We start from the raw sequence: 15,317 nt of genomic DNA, 5'->3' as shown, positions 1-15,317 counted from the left end.
CTCTCTGGCTGCGGCTGGCCGTGGCGCTGGGCTTTGGTGGTGTCGGTTTGTCGCTTTGGCCGGACATTGAGGTGCGTGCTCCCCTGTGATCGAGAGGATGCAAGCACGAGACTTTTTATCTCATGATTCGAAATGATCGACTCGCACACAGACGACGGTCATCTATCCAGACCATCGCATCGAGCAGCACAGTGCCCCAGCTGCGCTGCGCTGGGGACAGACAACCCTTTGGCCCTTGACCCCAGCTCAGCCCTTGCGCCCGAGTGCTGTCTACACTGAACAAGGTAGGCTTCTGCTTCAAAGCGCAGACTGGCTCTTGACATGGGTGGACATGGCATCTTAGTGTACCTATGCGTTGCCCTTCCTGCTCAACCCAGTTCTGGGCGTGCGTGTTCGCGCCGAAATCCTGCGCTACTGCACTACTGGCTATCAGGTACATCACGTCCGCAGCAATCGACTTCTCGCTTCACTCCCTCATCCTTTGGGCAATCTCCAGGTGTGCTTTGATCTTGAGAGTGGGCGCGAGCTTCTCCTCACCACATACTGCACTACGGGCAGCGCAACGTATGTCTTTCTCCCTCTATTTTTTTCCGTCTTCTTTTTTATGCTAGTTACAGACGGCCCGAGCCAGACTTGTGCGCTTGATTCTCATTGGTGCACTATATAGGCCCCATAACAAGGCTGCACGGGAAATTCATGCTTTCTGGCAACGTGTCAATCCCAAGACACCTGTCGAGCTGACTCTGCTTGAGAATGAAGACCCTGTGACTTCTCCTTCCCAAACCACAGGTACGGCCAAAGTTTTTTTGCCTGCACCCCAGCCCGGTGATGGGCGGAGGCCCAAAGCGAGCTGATTGCCTTGTTGCCAGCAGTGCTCAATTTCTGCTCCCTCCTCTTGGATGACAGGGTGGCATGCTTTCTTGGAGCGGCAGTTGTATCGGCGCTTTCGAGATCGCCAAGACTAGGGGGCACCTTTTGTCCCCCTTTCCCAACGAGAGGGGCCTTTGCTTGCTTGCCTATTGGCCCTCTTCTCTTTCGCTATTCCGCGCTTCTTTGCTGCCGCCAATTCCTGCGCTGTGCAGTGCTTGAAGCCTTCTCTTCCAAAAGTGCAGCTGGCTGGCCAGCTGTCGGTCTCAGTATTGGACCTTGCACGCATTCACGTCAAGGGACGATTCGAGCCCTTGACTGCCTGATTTAATAGACATGTAAAATAAAATGGCACAATGGCTCGATCGATTGTTGTAGATTGGCCGCTTGCAGCAAACTTGAATCAGAGAAACGTCTGATGCTTTCTGGCGATGCACTCTCAGCTCAAACAGGTTGAGCCCACAGGAAAACTGAAACAATAAGGGAAAGGAGGGGGGCGCTATGTTGTCTCGGAAAGAAGGGTGGGCAGATGGCGTTTTAGGCTGCCGAGGAACTCGGTATAGCGATCGCCCGAAAGGCGTACGTTGTCACGCCAATGTTGTGAAATGTTGTGTGCCGTGACCGAGTGGTAGATGGACGAGGACGTGCAGATGAGCTCGCCCGAGACCTCTGGAAACCCAATGTTAATGCCTGGGAAGGGATGCATGCGCTGTCGAAGGACAATGTACACGGTGGAGCGCGAAGGTGAAATACCCGCATTGACGTAGTATCGTGAGAAGACGAGATTAAACGGCAAGACATGCTGATAGAGAAGGTCAATAATGCGTTGCACAACAACGATGGCACCCGTGGCCGTGGTGCGAAAATACTCCACGGCTAGCGTGTGTACGGGGGCGTCAGGAAGGATGTGAAGCGTCAGTTCTTCGCCAAAGCGGAAGTAGAGCTGGCGCGTTGCCAATTCAACGGCCAGGGGCGCGTCAAACTGCCAGAATTGAAAGTGTAGATGGTTGACGCTGGCACCAGCCTCGAGCGAGTTGAAGGCCAGCCGCGTATATGGATTTTGTAGGCGCTGAGCAAAGGCAAAGCCGGCGGTCAGGGCATCACGAGTCATGACCTGGGGTCGGTGCTCCAGGAGATACGGCACGAGCAAACCCGAGAGCCAGCCAAGCGGGAAAGGATTGATGAGCACCGCGTGCTGGTGCAAGTCGGCCACGGGACCGCAGCGTACGCGATCTGCTACCTCGTCCACGATGAAAAGGTACTCGTTACTATCGACCTTCCCAAAATGGAAATCGGCTTCGATAAACGGGCGGGTAAGCTGAAGAGCGTTCTCGTGATCACCGGGATCGGCTGCAGCTGCCGCAGCCGTAACAAGAGTCTGGCGCTTTTGTTGCCGGCCCTCATTGAGCGCTAGCGAGAAGGATAGCTGTCCATTGCGAATGGTGCGTTTTGGCAGGGAGCGCTCGGTGGTGGTGCGAAAAACACCTCGGCGATAGGCAGCCTGCCACCGCGACTCCAAAACGGTGTCCAAGCTCGGGATTTCTGAAAAGGGAGTGGACTTGAGGCAGGCAAAGGGTACAAAATGCAAATGGCTCAGGAGTGCCAGCGCCAAGAAGCTGGCCAAGGCGTAACCCCAAGCTCGCCGCCGCCACTCCTCGGGCTGGTGCACTGCACTGAGCACCGGCGCGCTGCGGCGCGAAATGCGCGCCTGCCGCTGCTTCATCGGATCAAGGGAGTTGGAGATTGACCCTGGACGGCCAATCCCAGACTCATCCCACGCAAATCAGCTACAGCTCAACATCAGGTCGCGTGATGCTCTGGATCAACGGCTTCCGTACGCACGGCCCATGTTTTGCTCGGCAAAAACTCCAGCGGTGGTCAATCGGCTGCTGGCCAGCACAATCAGGCCAACACAGCTCGTATGCACAACTTGAAAAAGCGAAAATCAGGGTGTAATCGGGCCGAGACCCAAAACCAAGATCAAAGCGGCGTCCTCGATACTCAAGAACGGCTCCCTAGCGCTGAGTATCGATCACTCCTCCATCGACCCGCTGCTGCAGCAAGCCGGCACGAATCAGCACCTCGTCGGGCAACCTGCTGCGCATAAGAAAAAGAAATTGCAATTTCTTGTTCTCTCTTCCAGTCAAAATCTTTTTTTTCTCTCTCTCTCTCTCTACGAGTTCGCTTATTTTATTTTATTTTTTTAATTGCTGCAGCTGGAAAAGATTGGCGTTGGATAATTTAATTGTGAGATATTCGCAGCTTGGCTGCCATTTGTACCCTTCATGCTCAAAGTTGGTCGTCCTGTTCTCGGAACAGGAGCAGCAACCGACTTGGCGTTGGGGTCTTCAAACGTTTTATATGCCAAAAAAACAAACAAAAAAAGAGGGGAAATTAATCAGGAAAAAAGAGCAACAAAATCAACCGAATGAAAAGTAGTCGGCGTCAGCTGATAGGTACAGAAGCTCGGCCTTAGAACTTTCGGGGCTCAGAACCGTGTCTTGCAGGCTGTGAGCGTGGCAGGCTAAACACACATGATCACGTGTGCAACCTGCATGTGCCGGACGCTTGCACCGGCAGCAAATGGTGATGGAGCCATAGCCGGCTTCAGGCGGGGGCAGCAAGCCAAGATCGAGGTCGGCTGGGAGGGGATGTGACAGCGAGGCCGCAAGTTTTTGGGCATGTCCGGCCTCGACGCTTGTCGACTCCTCTTCCTCTTCGAGAGTAGTCTCCAGCTCGTCAATGCCAGATATGTCTAGTTTCGAGTCGATGCTGTACATGGTCGCACCCGATTGGAGCTCATGACAGGCCGTGCCGGCACTGCACATTCGTGGGAGGCGACGACAGACGGCACACCGTTGCACATGACTCTCGAGTACATCCACAAACGCACTCAAGCGAGTTGTCACATCCATTTGCGGCATTTGCAGCAGGTGTCGAAAGGAGATGCGTAGAAAGGGCCGCTCCTCAAATAGCACTGCATAATGCATGAGGTCCGCCGGCATCATGGCCAAGAGCTGATCACAACTGGGACAGCCTACATAGCAACAATCACCTCAAATCAGATGTCTAATTTGCAGCCGATGGGAATCCAGAAAGAAAAGATGCGGAGAACGAAGGACAAGAGGAAGATATGGCGAACATAGACGTTTGGATATAACGACCTGCAAGTAAAATGCCATAAATGCACTGATGCAGTCGCCGCTGCAAACCCGCAAGCGTTTCCACAAGGTTGGTGCCGAAAACCTGTGTTGTCGAGCAGGGTCAGGCAGAAGCAGGCGTGCTTCCAGGATCCCGGACTATGAGAGAAGCTCTTCAGGTCAGGTAACAACAAACCTTGAGGGCACGGTCGGAAAACTCGGCCACATTGAGCACCAGATCATCCATGCATGCGCGCACGTGTCGCTCACAGGGCTGGCAGACGACGTGTGGCTAAAGCAAGAAACCAAGCAGAAGCAGAAAGGGCATAGTCAGTTGGGGAGTCATAGCAAAGGCCTTGCAACGGAAGTGGGCGGGGGAGCATTTGTTCCTCGTACCTTGAAGTTGCCTTTCTTCAGCACATATGAAGGCAAGAGGCATCTGGTTGCACAGCAGGTCCGGCAAAACCACCGATCACAGTAGCGGCAACACTCGGGCCGTCGATCTAGTTTGAGATCATGACGTGACCCCAATTCTTTGCCACAGTCTGGACAATGGCTCTCGGCTCGGCTTGGATTCTTCGTGGGCAGTCTGCTTGGAGATAAAAAAAAAAAAAAAAAAAGAGAGAAAAAAAAAAAAACCAAAGCAAGACAAGGAAGAAGAAAGAATTTCAGAAGAATGAGTCTTGCGGAGCACTGGCAAAACGAACACTTCCGCGAACAAGAAGAAAAGAGGGACACCGCGATGGACATGGATGGATAAGGCGATACACACGTCATGCGCATGAATCGATCGTCCTGGTCAAAAGGAAAGGCCTCCTTATGCTGAGGGCCACACATCGCAAGTGATGTCAGACCATCGCGTTCTGTAAGACAGGCTTGGTTACGACTTGGCAAAATGTGACAAACCTGTTGGGCTGCCCCTAAAATCCATTTGCGCGCAGAAGTTGGCACCGCTTCTTGCGTGGCTCGCAGGTCAATTGTGCTATGGTCGCCCGAAGCATCGGAGAATGAGGCACGACGCACTCTCGTTCAGAGTCTGGCGACTAGAAGAAATGCCAACGCACCGAGGGAATAAAGCATGGGCATAGTCAAAGTTGATGGCCTCCATGATGGGGGCTTCCAGCAGGTTGGCCTGAGACAATGAGTTGAGCACGCCCAAGGGTACACAAGGAGTGAATCAACTACTCGGACTCGTGCGCGACGAGGCGCAGCTTTGCTGTTGTAGCACCAACCTTCGTGACGTCGTGAAAGGCGCGCGAACTGTCGAGGTCCACCTGATCGTGAAGTAGGTGTCCGAGCCCGGCGCCAGGCGCTATTTTCGCAGACCACAACAGTATACGGCCGTGAGTGCAGCCAAGAAAAACAAAACAAAACACTGTAACAAATTCAAGTGGTATCGGCCGCACCTTTGAGCGAGGGAGCAGACTCATTGGTCGCGGGTGGACAAGTGCGATCCAGTCCTGAAAGTTGACACAGCGCAAAATAGTCCAGCTACAAACATAAGATTGGTGAATTTGGAAGGTTCGTGGAGCAGACGTGCAAGAGCCGTGCATCGGCCACATGTTCATGCAAGCCGCACCATGGGCCAGCTAGGATGGGCGCAAAAGGGCTCCGAGAGCCATTCTCGTAACACAGTGCATTGCTCAAGCACATTGCTCTTGCTCGGATCATGAGTAACAGTCACGGGCGGAGAGGCCTGAAACTATATGCAGGCATGCTGTGAGGTCAAAGCTTCGGGGCAAACGGTCATCGGTCAACTTGTTGCGGCTGTACTCCGAGCGCAGAGACAGTGACACTCACCTCATGAGGGAGTGGGATCGGTTGGACAGGAGCGTGGGGCGCGCGCATGACAAGAGTCTCGCACACATGATCAGAGTGCTCAATCAGGTCAACAGTGTGGTGCGTCGAGGATCGCGTCTCCAGCGAAGCATCGACGTGGTTTGACGCAGGGCTCTTGGTAATCGAACTAGAGCTGGGGGCGCGGGGGAGCTGATTATGCGAGCTTGGTCTTTCCAATTGCAGAGTCCTGATCAGCATGTTGGATCAAGCATAGCGTTAAGATCAGGCAAGCAACGAGGGAGGTGAACGGAGGCAGAAGTAAGAACACGTACGGAAGAGATTGGGATGACGATGTGCTGGGCTGTCGTTGTCGCGACGACTGTATGACATGCGAGGCAACCAGTTAATGCGGCGATCAGGCCACGGTTACCAGATGACGGGCCGCGTGCGAGTCAGATGGGGATACGAATGCACGCGAGCATTGGAACATACACGAAGGCGGGGCGTCGAAGCGGACATGTTGATGAGCTGGCCAAATTCATGCTCAAGGTGTTTTTCATTGCTCCATTCCAGCTGGTCGCGCTCGCTGGTGGATAACAGATTTTGCTATCAACAGCGGGTCCGTATACAGGCAGTTGTCAACATGATGGCGTGTCAAGAGGCGTGCAAGTCAGGGTGAGGAATCGACGCGAGGGCGGTGGTGCTGCACCTTGCGCTTGATAAAGGTGGCAAAAATAAGGAAGCAGATGACTTGATATTGTTGCTGTAAGCGTCGCTCCACGGAGGTTTGTCCTGACGTATAGTAGGTGACGGTCCAAGAGGGTCCGGATGAAAAGCCAAATGAAGCAAAGTCCGGGACCCGTTTGACAAGCACCCACCTTTTTTGTGATGCATGGGCCGGATGAGATAGACGGCTAGATCCTCGGCAAAAACTGGCATCAGAGAGGAGGGCAATTCAGCAGCACCATCCTACGTGTGAGGGGGAGGGTGGACGGAGAAAATCCGCGATTCGAACGTCATTGCAGCTTTGAGGAAGGGAATGGTGTCAAGTCAGTCTGAGGCAAGCTCATGGGGGACGGCAGGCGGCGCGGACCTCATCAAGCCCGCGGGTGTAGACGAGGTCAATGCGAGCCAGGACTGTCATCAGGTATTCGAGCACGCGGCGACGAGGTGACGGGATGGCAAAGAAGAGCTCGTGAAGCGCATCCGATATTCCGGGGGTGGTCAGACGCAAGAGGCTTCTGGAGAAGAGCTCGCGCAGTTGACGTCGGCTTGCCTTTTCTGTGTTGGAGAGCCAGGAGCGATCCTCTGTTGATTTCCATACCCAGGAAGGAAAAACACAAACAGAGTGAACAGTGGCAAAGGCAGGTATCTGGCAAGCTTGAGATCTGATGAGCAGCGCCAAGGGCACTTGGGAGGCTCTACGCACCATAATTGCCAACGAGGACAGCCTCATCGTTACGAAGCCAGGCGGAGAGGGAGCTGGCGCTCATTTCATCACGCATGTACTCGGACACAAACGCCTCATAGCCCGGGTGCTGGCGAATGCTACTCAGGCAAGACTGACAGATGTCCATGGCAAAGTGAGTACCCAACCACAGCCGCTCGGAGGAGGCGGGCCAACCAGGGAAGGACAAGTGAAAAAAAAAAAACGCACGGCAGCATGGGCGGTGGCCAGGTCAATAGCTTTGCGAAACATGGCTTCTGGTACAATGGAGTGGGGCAGCTCGCGCACAAAAGCGCGCAAAAGATGGTAGCAAACTTCCGGGGGCGGTGCGCTCGGTGCGCTTGCGGCAGCATTGGTCAGGTCATATTGACCTTCCACAGCACGACGCCCGTCCTCAAGGCTAAGGCAAGGGCATGGGCGGCGGGGTGTGGTAAGTGACAAATCTAGTTGCTTTGTTGAAAGTGCACGCGGCACGCCGAGGCAGGAGAGCGGGCTCATGGGGTGGGCTGGCCGTGCGGACCTGGTCTCTGAAACGTCTGCCTCAACAATGGCGTAGATGGAGTGGGCTGAAGTTTTGCTCAGCTTGTCAGAGACCACGGCACCGTCATGAAGATGCTCACACAAATAAACCAGACCGTGCGGCAGAGTTGGCGCTAAGGAGAAGACGGCCAGCCAAGGCGCAGAACAACGAGCGAGGGCGGTGGTGAGCGGGAGTAAATTTAAGCGTGGGCAGACGCATGGGTGGAGGGCGGGGGCGTTGAGTGAGGGCGTGATGCACATGATCTTCAAGACAGCGAACATGGTCTTCCTCCATGCTCAGTCTGAAATAACATACCCGCCTCATCAGCAGCCAGCATGAGCTGATTCAAGCTCACGCCGAACATGACGCCGCTGCCCACAGAGCTCGATCAGCGCCGTGTTCGGGAGGAGGGCGGAGGGAGGGAGATCGCCTAAGCGATAGAATGATTATTATCACACTTTGAAATATAAATGCAGTTGAGCTAAGAGGGGTAGAGTTGAGATTAAGTATTCAGGAGGGACGGAGTAAGATACAGCAAAATTACCACACGTAAAAAGAGGAGGAGAAGAGAGTAAAGAGAGAGAGAGAGAGAGAGAGTGTGTGTGTGTGAAGAGATAAGAGAAAGGAAGTGAGAGAGAAAGAAAAGCGTGCGAGAGAGAGTAAAGCGAGGAGAGAGTAAAGCGAGAGAGAGAGAGTAAAGCGAGGAGAGAGTCAAATTGTCAGATTTTCGAGGGTCGTGCAACAACAAAAGCATAGACGACGACGACGAGGAGGAGGAGCCGGCGCGCAAGTTTGGATGTGTCTCGGACCGAGTCTTGTGGGCGATCGCGGGTGAGCAGGGCCGCGGTGCGGTGTAGCAGACGGGCGAGGGTGGGGGCGGGGCCCGAGGGTGGAGGGGTTGGGACTGGTTGGTCGAGTGTTGCGTTTTGTGTGGGGGTGATTTGATCATGATGTGCGGTGTTGGTTGATGTGGTAGGTGGAGCTGATCACAGCGGGGCGAGATGGAGCGGTGACCTTGGAGGGTTCCACGTGCGGCAGTGCCGCCATTAGTCGAAAAAAAAAAGTATCTGTGCGTAACTCTGCGACGAGACAGCATGCCGCTGTTTGGTCGTCGACGCGACTCGCCCCAGCGACGGGGGAGCACCGGAAGTCTGGCTGGTGCAAGCCCCGAGGAGATTCGCTCCAAGTTAGCCACCATATCTTTCAGCGCCAATACCCCGCCCATGCCCGTTTCCCCGCCCAACACCAGCGAGCGCAATGGAGCCGGGCGCTTGGAAGTTCGCCGTAGCTCTCTACCCACAAGCTCTGGCTTGCATGTTCAGTCCTCCCAGTCCTCGGCGTCGGGTACCACCCCCCCACCTGCTCACACGGCCTCGAGTGCAACCCCACCGCCCGGATCGCCGTTGGTGCAACATGCTGCCATTGGCGGTCACGCCGGCCGGTCGCGCGTGCGGCGTGGTAGTCTTGAGACGGGGGCCGGTGTCCCCTTTGATCATCATCCTAGCTTTGTCCCGCAACATGGCTCGCCCCAGAATGGCTCACCCCAGCACGGCTCGCCGCAGCACGGCTCACCCTTACCAGGGTCACCCATCCGGGGATCGCCTCTGCCAGGATCGCCCATCCGTCCACCCTTGGGCTCCTCGGTTGGTCTCATGCGTGCCAATTCATCACCCATCATCACAACCCCGACAAATCAGGCGCCGACTTCGCGTGGACGCTCCCTATCCCTCTTTGAGCGTACCATGGCCGGTAGTCGCCAGCGCAGCGCCTCTCTGACGCGCGAAGAGGCGAGCGCACCAACATCTCCCCTGTACAGTCACAGCGCTAGTCCCATTGTGCCTCGCCATCGCTCCTTGTCAGCCTCACCCACTCAAAAGCGTCGTGCCACCGCCATCTTTCTGCAAGTCGAGTCGGCCGACTTTCGCACCAAAAGCCTCGTCCTCCACGTGCCTGGCCCTTCAATTCCGCTTGGCGTTGCTCTAGCGGGGGCTGCCCCCGTCTGCGTGAAAAGCATCACCCCGTGCGTTGCCTTTGGTAGCTGGTCGCCACCCATGCTTGTTCGCAAGTCTTGTGCTGTGTCTTCTCACATGGTCTGCCGTCCCCCCTCCCCATGGTTACCTTTGTTTTTGCACAGCTCCTCCCCGGCCGAGCGTGCTGGGCTCACCGTATTTGACCGCATTCTGGCAGTCAATGGCACAGGCGTGGCCAGTGCTTCCCTCAACACTGTGACTGATCTTCTCCGGGTTGCCGTCTTCCAAGCCCTCGGTGATCGCATCAGCCCCCCTTCCACTCCCCCACCCCTGGCAGCACACGCCAGCCCGCGTACGTTGCTACGACCATCAGCACGTGCCCCTCTCTCGAAATACGTCACTTGAAGCGACGTGCAACACACACACTCAACTTGCGCAAAGGTCTCATTCTTGATTCTCGTGGTCATTTGTGATGGTGTAGGTCGTGCAGCCAGCCGACGCCACATATCCATGTCCCTGGATGATCTGTCCCAAATGCCCTCACCCCGATCCATTCTGCTTGGACCGGGAAGTACTGGAAGGCGCACTCCTGTCAAAAAGCGTGTGACGGTGAGAAAACCTCTGATACGACCGATGCTTTTTGTGCTTTTGGGTTTCTTGACTTGTTTGCCTGCACGAGCAAACACATATACTGGGTAGCTCGGAGGCCATCCGAGATGATTCCCTCTTCGACCCAGTCAAACAAAGAAAGAAAAACAAAAACAAGGGTCGACGATATGGCAAAAAGATCTCACTCCTTGTCGGTTATATCTCCCCCCCCCCCCTATTTTTGTTTGCCGTTGCAGTTTGTTAAAGGTTTAGAGGCACCACCACAATCGCACTTGCGCTCCCCTTCAGTGGATAATCTCTTTTTTCAGAGTCCGCAAGCATCTTCCACGGCCTCTCCCGCTTTGCATCGACGGTTTTCTCCACAGCCTTTCGCCGATAACTTGCCCGTGCTATCGCTTTCCAGCAGCCCCCCAGACGATCCGCTCCCCATGCCTGGTCACGAGTCACCCTTGATGCCGTTACTGGACGCACAAGATGCTGAGCGGGCCCTCATGCTGCTGACTCCGGACGAAGAAGCGCTATTCGACCGAGTCACCGCACCAGACTCAAGCCTGGATGACGCATCACCTATGCCAAGTTCGCCTCTTGGACGAGGTCTGCGCGATGTTTGGCGACCCGACCTCATATCATCACCGCCACTTACACCTGCGCCTACCCCCGAGTGTTCAAATGCTACGTTGGCGCCGCCCCACTCTGCTACGCCTACTGAGGCCTCGCAGGAGGTGTTTGGGGGCTTTAGCGATCTCAGTGACACGGGAAGCAGTGATGATAGTGACGTGGAAAGCGATGATAGTAACGTGGAAAGCGATGGTCATCCTGATCCAGTGACTGGGCATCTGGGCTTACGACGCCCGATTGTATCACCCAGCCTGTTGCTCGAACATCCACCTGCCGACGAGCCCCCCGAGCCACCCGGAGACGTTGACACGCTGGAAGCTGATGACGCGTTTTCATCGACTGCCTTTCAAGAGTCTGCTGCAACCTCGGCACCCGAAGAAGGTGCTCGCCGCTTATTTGGCTTTCAAGGGTACGAAGTGGACGAGGCGGCGTTGGCAAGTTTTGCTGCTCTGGGCGATGAGTCGACGGTTGACGACATATCTGGCTTTGATGAGGCAAGTCCAGATATCCTGCCCACTCGAACCAAAGCTGTGCCTGGGACCGCGGCTGCTGCAGGTCGTCACGTCTTGACTCTAGAACGACGTTCTTCCGACGTGGATGTGGATGTGGATGACGACCTGGCGACATACGGCTGGGAGTAGTGATTGGTCGAGCACATTATCACGGTTTCCGGAATGTCCAACTTCATCAGCAGGCCGCCTCAAAGCGCACAGGCAGTTCGATCGTGCCATGCACAAGGACGTTGTAAAGGTGTCGAAAAAACAGAGTTAAATTGACATGTGTATAAGTGCTACGTCCCGCGCCTCGTTCTTGACAGAACGATTTCCCATTTTACATCCACAAAATGAACAGACTCTTTCAAAGACAAGGGGGTAAATTAGCATCGGCGGGAAGCACCCGTAGGCTTGGCAAACACAGATGAACAGGCGATAGCGCAATTGACGAGGGCACAAGATGGTGGATGGCATGCACTCATGGCCAAGAGAGAGACAACTTGTGTGGCAATGGGGGCGTTCAGCCGTAGCCAAAACCAAGGCGGCGGGACGTGCGGCCGGGGTAGGGGTTGCCCGGTGCTCGTTGCCACTGCTCCTCTTCATCGGGCACTTGGGGCTTCACCCGCTCCTTGGTGGCCTGGGCGATAGCGCGCTGCATAGGCACTGCATTGGGGAAAGCATTTTGCAATTGCGCAAGCTCAGCCTGGGCTCGCTCCAAAAAGGCGTCGTCCTCGGCCTGCAGTCGTTGCAGGTGGTTCTAGATCATGTTGGCAAACAAGGTGAGCGTGTCGAAAGGATGGGCAACATGCAGCAGCCGTAATCAACAAGCACAGCCTGCAAGCCCTTCAAACAGTGGCGCTGGCGATTGCTGTCCCTTGGCCACACCACTCGTGGCAGGATACGGACAAACCTGTCCAAACTGGATGTCCGACTCTCGCTCCCGACGGCGCTGCTCGTGCTGAAGCTTGACCATCACTTGCTGTTCTTCCTGTAACCTCCGTTGCTCCTCGCGTTGCTGGGTGTTAGTGCGTAAGAAGGAATGAGCCAACAACATAAAAGCTACCACCATCGAGTGGTGAATCATTCGCCATTTTCATGCCTCACAACAGACCTGTGCAGCTTTCTGACGAGCTTGCTCTTCCGCACTCAGTGCTTCATCGCGCATTTGCAAAGCCATCTGATCAGGGCACGGGTCGAATGAGGTCGGGGTGCTCGAGGAGCGCTTGAGGCAAGGGGTTTGAGCCAACTGTTGCAGCATACCTCGCGGTCCTGTTGCAGCTGGCGGCGACGCTCTTCAGCGCGGCGCTCCACTTCAGTTTGCCGATGCTGGAAGATGCTATCAAGCATTTCGCGGCGCTTGGCTTCCTTTTTCTGGGCTTGCTCTGCGGCCTTACGATCAGCCTGTTCGATGGCCGCTTGGCGGCGCGCCTCATCTTCCATCTGAACAGCACAGACCACGTTGTCGTGAGTACGGATGATCTACATTCAGGGCTGGCATAGGCGTGAGAAACGTACTTCGCGGCGCACAACGGTGGAGCTGAGGATGTTGCTGGCAACGGTTTGTCGTTGGGTCTTGGCCTTGATATTCTGCATTTGACGGTGGTGCCTGAGACAAGACCAAGAAGGCAGAGGCAAATCCAGCCCATGAGCCATTGACCAGGAGCATAACAACTCAAAGGGGGGCTCGCTTGCTACTAGCGGAGGGGACGATTTGAGGGCGATGGGCGATGCAGTCGCACCAGTCAGCGGCTTGTGCCGCCCGTTCCTCGGCAGCGGCACGGCACCGCTCCTCTGTTTCGGCATCCTCACGGCGGCGAGCTTCCTCAATGCTGCGGCGCTCCGCCATCTGGCGATCCAACTCTTGTTTGGCCACTTTCTGAGCTTCGATGCGCTTTCGCCGCCGTTGTTCCTCTTCGGTTCGGTACGCTGTCTACATACATGTGCAGGTACGTGGAGTGTGGTGCGTGGCGGGTACGTTGGTGGGCATGTGAGACGTGGGGGTGCAAACACAACGGCAGACTGGCTAAAGCAGGGCGAGGTGACCTGCCATACCAGATCACTTTCAATCTCTTGAGCCTCCTCAAGGTCATGGCGACGATTAGAGCTTCGCATGGTTTCCTAGTGAAAATAATCGTCGGATTGAGGGGGATGTTTGGAATGCGGTCACGGTGTGGGGAAGGGATGCCAGATGTCGAAACAATGAGATGGCAGGCTGTTCAAAGGACCAGACCTTGGTGTGAGCTTGCTTGAGCTGCTCGGCAGCCAGAGTTAGCGCGGCTTCACGGGCAAGGCGCTGGCGTTCCTCCTGTGCACGAACAATCCATGCGATGACAAGAGTCAGCGAGGAGCAGGTGCAGCGGTGTTGAAACGACAAACAGGAGAGGAGGAAAAAGGTGGGATCGGGAGGTACGCGAAAGCGCATGACGCTGAAACGTGGTATCGATATACGCACCTCCTCGAGCTCGGCTTGGTGGGCAGCCTCGACTTGGGCTTGGTGAAGAGACATTTCGTGTTCCTTAATAAGTGCCTGCTTACGCTGTTGGCGGCCCTGCTGCCGTTCGCGCTCCTTGATGATTTCAGCCGTCAGAATGCCACTGCGAAAGAGGCGCATTTTATCCGTTTGTTCCTCTTGCAAATGGCGGGCGCGCTCGAGGGCTTGGAGGCGCTCTTCTTCCCGAATGCGTTCCTCTTCGAGATCGATTTCCAAGCGGCGGGCCTCGGCTTCGGCTTCGCGGCGAGCCCGGGCCTCCAATTTGGCCTGGCGCTGGCCTGCGATGGTGTTGCTCCAGCCCGAGACCATGGCCTTTGACTTTTCATGCAGCGCCTGCCGTTGCTCTTGGCGCGTCCTGCGGAAAGGAATGAGCAGCGCGCGAGGGTCATGTGCAGACAACGACGCAAAAGCCTAGTGGGCCACAGCAACAAGCCAAGAGATATTGAGCAACGACATACTTTGAAGGCGCAACTGGCCGACTATCGGCACGGATTCGGTCCCATTCGGCTTGGGTCAGCACAAGGGGCCGCCGTGTCTACGCGACGCGAGTCAGATCGAGTTCAGATAGAGGAGCATAAGGCACGGCGAACGAGGTCGATTGGCGAGGCAGCCACACGGTGACAGCAAGGAAAGGCGAAAACGGACCGCAGCAGCCATTGCAAGGTTTGGGGGTGCAAACGAGCGTCTTTGTAGCTGAGCAAATCACACCACACCCAGGCAGCCAAGAGGCGTCTCAAAGGAGACGGCAGCTCACAACGATGCCGGCTACAACAAGCACCGGGTGTCCCGTCTGTATGTGTGCTGTGCGTGTGTGTACGTGTGTGTACGTGTGTGAAAAAAGGATGCGCCTCAACGATACAAGGCGTACTCGAATCTGCTCGGTCGGTCTTATCGAAACGATCAACGATCGGTCAGACGGTCAGACGGTCAGACGGTCAGACGGTCGAGATGAATCAGATCCGCGCGCGGGTTTTGTCGGCAAGTGGTTGCCACACGACTTTCAGAGGTGTGTACTGCTGGGGTGTCTTGGGGGCTTGAAAGGCAAGGGGAAACTCGTGTACCATCAGAGGGACGACAGTTGGCGGTGCTGCGTCTCAAGCGTTTGTCTGACATTTGTGTAACCAAGGCATGCGAAAAGCTCACGATGCAAGAACGTGAATGTGTTGTAGTGTAAAAAGTGATAGACATCCAGAGAAACGCAAATTGTAAAATATCTCTTTAAAATCAAATCGGGCAGATTCAAATGGCGCAGATGAGAAAACCAAAACCAGAGGCGGCGCTCTTACCATGGCGTTGGGGGGGTGTTGCTCACCTCATAGTCACGGCAAGGAGTAAACCAGGTCGCAAAGAGCAACTACGCCGTGGCATGCGCCTGTCAAAAC

At 55.5% G+C, this 15,317-nt stretch overlaps 4 protein-coding genes across 4 annotated transcripts; 1 reads left to right on the top strand and 3 right to left on the bottom strand.

Moving 5' to 3' along the window:
• Positions 1 to 1,366: 1,366 nt before the first annotated feature.
• MONBRDRAFT_11778 (uncharacterized protein) lies at positions 1,367 to 2,590 on the bottom strand (the record flags this gene model as incomplete). The annotated part of the gene is made up of 1 exon (XM_001749586.1): positions 1,367 to 2,590. One exon carries the CDS (start codon positions 2,588 to 2,590, stop codon positions 1,367 to 1,369), a length of 1,224 nt encoding a protein of 407 aa, XP_001749638.1.
• A 697-nt stretch (positions 2,591 to 3,287) lies between these two features.
• MONBRDRAFT_29148 (uncharacterized protein) lies at positions 3,288 to 8,117 on the bottom strand (the record flags this gene model as incomplete). Its single annotated transcript, XM_001749585.1, has 20 exons — positions 3,288 to 3,639; positions 3,724 to 3,904; positions 4,080 to 4,113; positions 4,204 to 4,299; positions 4,404 to 4,446; positions 4,780 to 4,829; positions 4,914 to 4,989; positions 5,072 to 5,139; positions 5,240 to 5,319; positions 5,414 to 5,498; positions 5,808 to 6,033; positions 6,119 to 6,165; positions 6,279 to 6,392; positions 6,496 to 6,578; positions 6,665 to 6,755; positions 6,880 to 7,094; positions 7,216 to 7,348; positions 7,444 to 7,633; positions 7,754 to 7,886; positions 8,069 to 8,117. The coding sequence occupies 20 exons, from the start codon at positions 8,115 to 8,117 to the stop codon at positions 3,288 to 3,290; spliced, it is 2,346 nt and encodes a 781-aa protein (XP_001749637.1).
• A 730-nt stretch (positions 8,118 to 8,847) lies between these two features.
• Positions 8,848 to 11,591, top strand: MONBRDRAFT_11776 (uncharacterized protein; the record flags this gene model as incomplete). Its single annotated transcript, XM_001749639.1, has 4 exons — positions 8,848 to 9,773; positions 9,888 to 10,075; positions 10,205 to 10,332; positions 10,698 to 11,591. The coding sequence occupies 4 exons, from the start codon at positions 8,848 to 8,850 to the stop codon at positions 11,589 to 11,591; spliced, it is 2,136 nt and encodes a 711-aa protein (XP_001749691.1).
• A 373-nt stretch (positions 11,592 to 11,964) lies between these two features.
• On the bottom strand, positions 11,965 to 14,952 carry MONBRDRAFT_34212 (uncharacterized protein; the record flags this gene model as incomplete). Its single annotated transcript, XM_001749584.1, has 11 exons — positions 14,581 to 14,952; positions 14,394 to 14,470; positions 13,897 to 14,290; positions 13,675 to 13,749; positions 13,497 to 13,562; positions 13,184 to 13,374; positions 12,960 to 13,050; positions 12,705 to 12,884; positions 12,556 to 12,621; positions 12,355 to 12,459; positions 11,965 to 12,201 (listed from the first exon to the last, which is right to left on the bottom strand). The coding sequence occupies exons 1-11, from the start codon at positions 14,590 to 14,592 to the stop codon at positions 11,965 to 11,967; spliced, it is 1,494 nt and encodes a 497-aa protein (XP_001749636.1). The 5' UTR covers positions 14,593 to 14,952.
• Positions 14,953 to 15,317: the final 365 nt, after the last annotated feature.

This window comes from Monosiga brevicollis, genomic scaffold (assembly GCF_000002865.3).
Source record: "Monosiga brevicollis MX1 MONBRscaffold_32 genomic scaffold, whole genome shotgun sequence".
NCBI classification, from domain to species: Eukaryota; class Choanoflagellata; order Craspedida; family Salpingoecidae; genus Monosiga; species Monosiga brevicollis.
This window is presented reverse-complemented; position numbering and strand designations above follow the sequence as displayed.